Source organism: Panicum hallii, chromosome 4 (genome assembly GCF_002211085.1).
Source record: "Panicum hallii strain FIL2 chromosome 4, PHallii_v3.1, whole genome shotgun sequence".
Classification (NCBI taxonomy): Eukaryota; Viridiplantae; Streptophyta; class Magnoliopsida; order Poales; family Poaceae; genus Panicum; species Panicum hallii.
In genome coordinates, this window is record NC_038045.1 from 41,389,920 (window position 1) to 41,397,604 (window position 7,685).

The 7,685-nt window shown below is 42.4% G+C and overlaps 1 protein-coding gene across 3 annotated transcripts; it reads left to right on the forward strand.

Moving 5' to 3' along the window:
• The first annotated feature begins 1,008 nt into the window (after positions 1–1,008).
• LOC112891189 lies at positions 1,009–6,265 on the forward strand. 3 transcript variants are annotated; one of them, XR_003228442.1, is made up of 3 exons: positions 1,009–4,848; positions 5,024–5,746; positions 5,842–6,265. XR_003228442.1 is itself a non-coding variant. In XM_025958121.1 (2 exons), the coding sequence occupies exons 1-2, from the start codon at positions 1,090–1,092 to the stop codon at positions 1,643–1,645; spliced, it is 468 nt and encodes a 155-aa protein (XP_025813906.1). In that variant the 5' UTR covers positions 1,009–1,089; the 3' UTR covers positions 1,646–1,795. The 3 variants fall into 3 exon arrangements, 1 of the variants encoding a protein (XP_025813906.1); XR_003228441.1 differs by having other exon boundaries at positions 5,024–5,163; positions 5,572–6,265; XM_025958121.1 differs by lacking the exons at positions 5,024–5,746; positions 5,842–6,265 and having other exon boundaries at positions 1,009–1,527; positions 1,616–1,795.
• Positions 6,266–7,685: the final 1,420 nt, after the last annotated feature.

Here is a 7,685-nt window from a genome sequence, read left to right on the forward strand (position 1 = left end):
AGGACCAAATCTCCAATGACCAACCGCCGCACTAGGATAATCCGGTCGCCTTGCCTCCTAACATCTACAACCCCATCCTTAAGGCTCTTATCGATCAAGATGCCTACACCATTCCTACCCGAAGTTGTCCCCGTGTACCAAAGCTTGAAGCCAGAACCCTCCACCTCCTTCGCCTTCTGGCCCTTCCATTTAGTCTCCTGCACGCATAGAATATTTACACGTCTCCTAATTGCTACATCGACTAGTTCTCTTAACTTACCTGTTAGAGACCCTACGTTCCAATTACCTAGACGAATCCTAGTTGGCTCGGCTAGCTTCCTTACCCTTCGCACCCGTCGAGGGAAATGCGAAGACCCTTGCTCATTTTTCACTACACCCGGGCGCAGATGTAGCGCGCCACAGAGGCTGCGACGACCCGACCCTTGCTCACTTATCATCGTACCCGGATCACGATACGACGCGCCCCTGAGGGGATGACGACCCGGCCCTTGCTCATTTAACACCACACCCGGGTTCCGATGTAGCGCGTCGCTAAGAGGGTTACGCTCCAACGAATTTCTTATGGGTTTCATTTCCATTAGAGTGGCTGATTTTTTTACGCTGGTTCGCCAAACCTAACACAACCCTCCACATTTTCTCATCGCGGGCTTGGGACCGGCAACGGCAGTGTTACTCATGGAACATACTACAAATTAAAAATTAAAAATAGTTGTGACAGACCCTTCCGTATTTTGTTGATTACACCTTGCCCAATTTTTCAAGATACATCTTTATACTTTAAGGAGCAAAAGGGGAAAATTAGCTATCTGCTGTGTGTGCTCCTATTTCGCTCAGTTTATAAAGTGTTAGGTTAGAGACTTTCTGAAGGATATAGAACATGTTGACAGTAGATATTATTGATCCTTTTGTAGTTTTGTTGTCTACATCATGTGAACCTAACGTTTGCTGATTGTAGTTTAATAGAGATTAAGAGCACACAGTTTAGTCTTTACACTCCCTGTTGTTGACTTTCCAGCCTTCTTCCTTCCCTTCATTACATCCTTATCTATACTTCGTTTCTGCATCTTTCTCTTCCACTTTCAAGAAACAATGGCTAGTGTTTATCTTGCTTTTGCAGGCAAAGCAGTTGCGACGCCTGTTATCTCGTATCTATTGAACAAAGCCTTTGGTTACCTTCATAGATACTGGAAGGCTGAGGACTTGAAGGCTTTGGAAGCAGAACTTCTGAGGACACTCCCTCAGGTCCAAGCAGTATTTGATGCTGTTGACAGGGAGCAAATCAAGGGGCACAGCACGGCACTGGATGCATGGTTGTGGCAGCTGAGGGATGCTATCGAGGAGGCTGAAGATTCACTCGATGAGCTCGAGTACTACAAGTTGAAGGAGGGTGTCAAAGCACGTGAAGAACAAGATGAACCTTGGGGCATCTCCAAGTTAAAAGGAAAATTTATCAACAAGCTCATCAAGCATGGCCCTCAGAATGGCCGGTTGAAGAGGTTGAAGGAAGCTATTGAAGGATTACACAAGGTAATTTCAGGTGTGACCAGTTTCCTTGATTTTGTGAAAGTGGGTACTGTTGGTCCCCATATGGATTGTGATCACTGGAAGATAACAGGTAAGCAATATGAAACAAGCTCAAAGTTGACAGCGAATGAAGTTTTTGGCCTGGACAAGGAAAAAGATTTGATCCTCAAGTGGTTGATTGGTAATGAGCCAATGGGTGCCAATCTCCAGTTTTTTTCCATAGTTGGGCATGGTGGCTTTGGGAAGACAACTTTAGCTCAACTCATTTATAGTGAGAAGAATGTGCAAAATTACTTTGACTTGCATATATGGGTATCTGTATCTAGTCATTTTGATGCATTAGCCATAACAAAAAGTATCATAGAGGCAATTACAAAGGAGAGCACATCAGCCAATACATTGGAATCGCTTCATGCCATTCTTGAAGAGAAGTTGATCTCTCAGAGGTTGTTGCTTATTTTTGACAATGTTTGGAATGACAAAGATATGAATGAGTGGGAGAGACTATTTGCTCCCCTTAAAATTTGTGGAAGTGGAAGCAAAATTTTGATTACAACTCGGATGAAATCAGTGGGAGATATGGTTGGCAATGTTCTTGGAGTTAAGGGAGAACATCTTAAATTAGGTGGCTTACAAGAGAAAGACCTCTTGATGCTGTTCAATAAGTATGCATTCTGTCGTCTTGATCTCAAGTATCCCACAAATTTGCACTCTCTTGGTGAACAGATTGTTAAAAGGCTTGGTGGTTGTCCCTTGGCAGCCAAGGTTATAGGTGCACATTTGAGTAGCAACATGAGTTTTGTGCATTGGAAGAAAATTTTGCAGGATGACTTCCAGAATTTACAGATAGCAAAGGATGGTATCATCAAGGTTCTTAGATTAAGCTACCACTATCTACCTGCAAACCTGCAACTGTGCTTTAGATATTGTAGCATATTTCCACAAGGGTACAAATTTGGGAAGAAGGAACTGATGGAGATGTGGTTGGGTTCCGGATTGATTTTGCGAACTGCAAATGAATCACAACCTTTGGAAGATACTGCAGCAGAATATTTGGATCTGCTGGCAAGAAAATCATTCTTTGACTTCACATCAATAGAAAGGGCTGGTGTAGTTCTTGAGGAATACTATGTTATGCATGATATAATGCATGATATGGCACGAGCTGTTTCTTCAGGGGAATGCTTGAGGACTGCAGGTATTGGATTTATTAGTATTGCGAAAACAGTTCGCCACTTGTCCATTAAAATAGAAGATTCAGTCCATCTGAAGGAGCTTTGTCATCTCAATAAATTGCGCAGTTTAGTTATCGAATTTGTTGGAGATGATCCCAGCATGACTTATTATCTTACATTTTCTGAGGTTTTAAAAGAATTAAAAGCCTTGCGGATATTATGCTTAACTACTAAATGCCAGTTTCACCTGCCGGATGCTATTTCTAATTTAGTACACCTGCGCTACATCTCAGTCTTTAGCAGCAAAAGATCATTTCTTGTATCAGTGCATAAACTGTTCAGTCTCTACCACCTGCAAGCACTGAAGATTATGGAGTATTCTGATGGCAAAATGCTAAAACTGGATGGCATGGGTAATCTAGTATGTTTGAGAAATTTACATGTCCCTTATGACATCCTTTCCTCAATTCCTCGAATTGGTAATCTTACATGCCTTCAAGAATTATATGGATTTAGCTTGCAGAGAAAAAAAGGATACAGCATAACTGAACTAAGAAATTTAACACAACTTCGTCATCTTCGTCTTCGAGACATTCAGAATATTGACAAGTATGAAGAAATTTTAGATGCCAAACTGAAGGAGAAGAAACAGCTGAGGACCTTATCTTTGCACTGGGCTTCTTATGACGGTGATACAAAGAAGATAGATGACCTAGTTCTTGAAAACTTGCAACCACACTCTGATCTTGAGGGGCTTGATATTATAGGGTATAATGGCACTAGACTTCCTTCTTGGATGAGAAACCCCTATCTCATAACTTTGGTATCACTAAAGATAATCAAGTGTGGAAAAATGGAGCAGCTCCCGTCGCTAACAAGTCTCTGCTCACTGGAGAATCTTTATCTGCAAGACCTTTCAGTGCTAGTGAAAATAGGTTGCTTCAGCAATGGTTCTATTGGTAGCAGTTCAGAAGGGATGGGTTACACTGGCTCAAATGAGGTGTTTCCTCCACATCTTAATACCCTGACAATTCGAGGATGTCCTAGACTCAGGGAATTGCCTACCATGCCATCGGGGTTAAACCAGTTGAAAATACTGAATTCTGGCTTGATTCACCTTCCGTACATGCAGTGGAACTATACCGAGGGAACTGCGCCATTATCCAGCAACTCACGACTTACTGTGCTGATTGAGGATTGCCCAGATTTGACTTCTTTGGCAGAGGGCTTCTTCAAACAGCCTGTATATCTCGAGTCCATTCGAGATATCCACATTTTCCAATGTGAAAAACTAGAATACTTACCGCCCAAAGGCTTCTCGGAACTTGTGAACCTACAAAACCTAGAGATATCCTATTGTTCAATGCTAAGCGGTAATGCACTTGAAGTTAAGCTGCTTCCATCATCCCTGGAAAATCTCACTATTACATCATGTGGTAAACTAGAGAACATTTTGATTGGTTCATTAACAGGACTAAATTCTCTGAATCTCCTCAAATTTTCTGAATGCAATCATATGACATCTCTTCCATCTACAGAAACATTTAAAACTCTGACAGCACTAAGAACAGTGAGACTGTGTGATTGTCCAGAATTGTCATCCTTGGGTGGGTTACAGTGCCTCGAATCTTTGAGATATTTGTCTATTGATCGCTGCCACAAGCTTGCTATGATTCCTTCAAGGCAACCGTCATTGTTTCATGGCGTCAAAGAAGATGGGAATGAGAATTTACTAAAGCTTGGGACGTTACGTATTGATGATCATTCTCTGCTTTATGTGGAACCACTGAGAAGCATTTGCTTTGCGAGAGAATTGTCCATCTGTGATGACCCCATCATGACATCCTTGCCTGAGCAATGGCTGCTGCAGAATCAGACTGCATTACGCCATTTGTGGGTATTCAATGTGAAGTCATTGCGATGTCTTCCATCAAGCCTTGCAAATCTCTGCCATCTCCAAAGTTTTTCCCTATTTGCTGCTCCACTTGTTGAGTCACTGCCGCAACTGCCTGCATCATTAGGAAAACTCGATATTAGCTTTTGCCACTCAATGTTAAATGAACGGTGCAGAAAAGGAGGATCTGACTGGAGCAAGATTGCACATATCCCTGTGGTAAAAATTAATGGGCTACAGGAAGAATCATCATGAGTAAGTTCATTGTTTCATCTACCATCTCCTGCCCTTTGTTGATTTATTCATTTTTTGTAGTCAGATCAATTTCTTGGTCATTGATAATGACGTGGTAAAGGTGTACTATTCCATTGAGGCAGGGAAGGTCTTTAGATAAATCTTCACCTAACATGAGACCTCTCATTTGCTGCAGATGAATGTTTTTATTGAAGGTGGCCACTCAATGTTTTGCTGTCTTGGAGCTCATAAAGGACTTCCCTCTGCGAGCATGCATATCTGTGCATGCGAGTACTACTGCAAATAATCATTTCCGCTTTTGTTTATCCTACTTTGGTGAGTACTTTCAGTTGCCAGGATTTCCCTAAAAAGGAAAACAATAACTGTTTTTAGGCTCCTTAAACAAAGAACTGTTTTGATGTTAATTTAATTGAGCTAGTAGATTGATTCTAGGATTATTTTCTTAAGGCAAACAAAGCTATTCGTAGTATTTGGTTCAGTGACTAGAACCTCAATCTGCCCCATCTGTTTTTTTTCTTGATAAGGGACCCATGTGTTTTGTGATGTGTACCTATGGAACTTTATTCTAAGACATCCTTTCTGGCAACATGTTCCGTCCTCAGCTAGATTTAATCCCAATACTACTGTGGTGTCATATTTTTTTTCCCTGAAAAGTTTGTTCCAGTACCACGAAAGATCAAGAGGTAGCCCCTTCGCATAACTATTTGTGTCTATATTTTACAGAAAACAAAAATCAAAGACGACGGAGATGCTAGTGTTGAAGTATTTTCTTAAGTGCAGTGCCAGTTGAATTCAAAGGCCACCCCTCATTGTCTACCAAATTCTCTATCTTGTGGAGGTCAGAGCAGTTGAGTTCCACTTCATCAATTATCATGCCTGTGCTTTCCACCTTGATGAGGTTCGGCAATTCCCATATGATGGTTGCAACTGTGTATGTGAATCGTTTCGTCTCGGGGTACAATGATCTTATTCCATTTCTGAAAATGTTCACAGCCCCCAATTAAATATGAAAAAGACATCCATCTACAGCTTCAGTTTCAAGATATTTGGACATCACTGGACAAAGCATTTTTGACCAATTTATGTTGGATCTAAAGCGCAGGTCAACATGAAATGAGAATTGCGTATGCCGAGTACTTTTGATTGGATATCTTGCTGATTGGACTACTGCTCTGTTCTATCTGCTTCAAAAGCTTTGGACTACTGCGCAGAGTCCAGGCGCCAGAGTTCTTTGCTAAGTTATTTGGGTGCTGGCCTGATCATTGCTTTTAGGTCGAAAGGAGCTAAGAAATAGTCTTTTTTGTTCGTGTTTGTGCATCTTATATTCTTCTCTGGAGGTTAGACCAATTGCTCTGTGTTGTTTTCTTTGGACTAAAACATGTTTTTTCAATATGCTAATGCACTGACGTTTGACCCAGACGAACATATAAGATACGTCGTCACTGCTCTTCAGTCACCAAACTTAAAATTGCAATACAATGTGAGCTGTTAAAGGTTGATGATCTAGTAGTGAAAATAAATGACTGAAATCTAAAAGAAAATATCAGCACTCTATCTCCATCAGCAAAACACTAGTCGTTTTGAACAAGACATGATCTTCAATGCATGTTTCTTTACTTCTATCAGAGTAAATTAATTAATGGAGTTATGGTATTATGATAATACTTTTCAATACAAATAAACATGTATGATCGTTTACTTTCTCTAATATAAATACTTTAGAAGGTATATCGATGGCAAAACTTGAAAATTTGCCTCATCTTCGGTGACATGTGGGAGTACGTGACCGAGAGCTCGCAGAACTGGGTTCCAGAGTAATTGAGTGGAACAAGCTAGCATCCGACCAGTGGTATGGGGCAGGGCTGTAACGCTGTCCGCTATGACTGTTCACACTGCTATTGTCCTGGAATTGTGCCCATGGGCTGTTCAAAGCATCGACAAACTAAGGCGCGCGTTCCTCTGGAAAGGCACCGATTCCATCTCTGGAGGGCATTGCCTCGTCGAATGGACAAAATGCTGCAGGCCACAGGAGCTCGGAGGTCTGGGTATCCCTGATCTCAAATTGACGGGAGTCGTTCTCCGGTTGCGCCGGGAGTGGTTGCGGCGTACTGACGACTCCAGGCCATGGTCTACACTACCTGGACCATCTGACGAGCTCTTTCTTGCGATGTTTTGTGCTTCGGTCTCGGTTCAGGTGGGAGATGGAAGAAGAGCACTTTTCTGGACAAACAATTGGTTGAACGGGTCCTCCATTGAGCTGATCGCTCCATGCCCCTTTAATGTTGTTCCAGCAAAATCAGGAAAACAAGAACGGTGGCGGAGGCATTGCACAACTCCTGGACTAGGGATATTGTGGGGGCACTCACGGTGCAGGTTATTCTGGAGTATCTGTCCATCTGGGAGCTGGTTCAGCACCACCATGTGACGGCCGAAGGAGATAGGTTCTTGTGGGCGTTGGTCCTCTGACCAGCAGTACTCGGTATCGTCTGCTTACAACGCCTTCGTTGGGCAGACAACGCAACCTGGAGCAAAAATTCTCAAGAAAACTAGAGCTCCACGGAGGTGCAAATTCTTTGATTGGCTTCTTCTCCACGACCGCTGTTGGACTGCTCACCGGCGTTACAAGCACAATCTACAGGAGGACGATAAGTGTGCTTTGTGCGATCAGGAATCCGAAACTATTGATCACCTTTTCTCGTGGTGCTCTTATAGTGGGGAGGTTTTTGGCTACGTTGTCTGCATGTTGCGGGACTCCAGTTGCTGACTCTGAACGCCTTGGAACCTGGGTTTGTCAATTGGTGGATTACATCTCGTAAACGTCTACCAAAGGACAACAG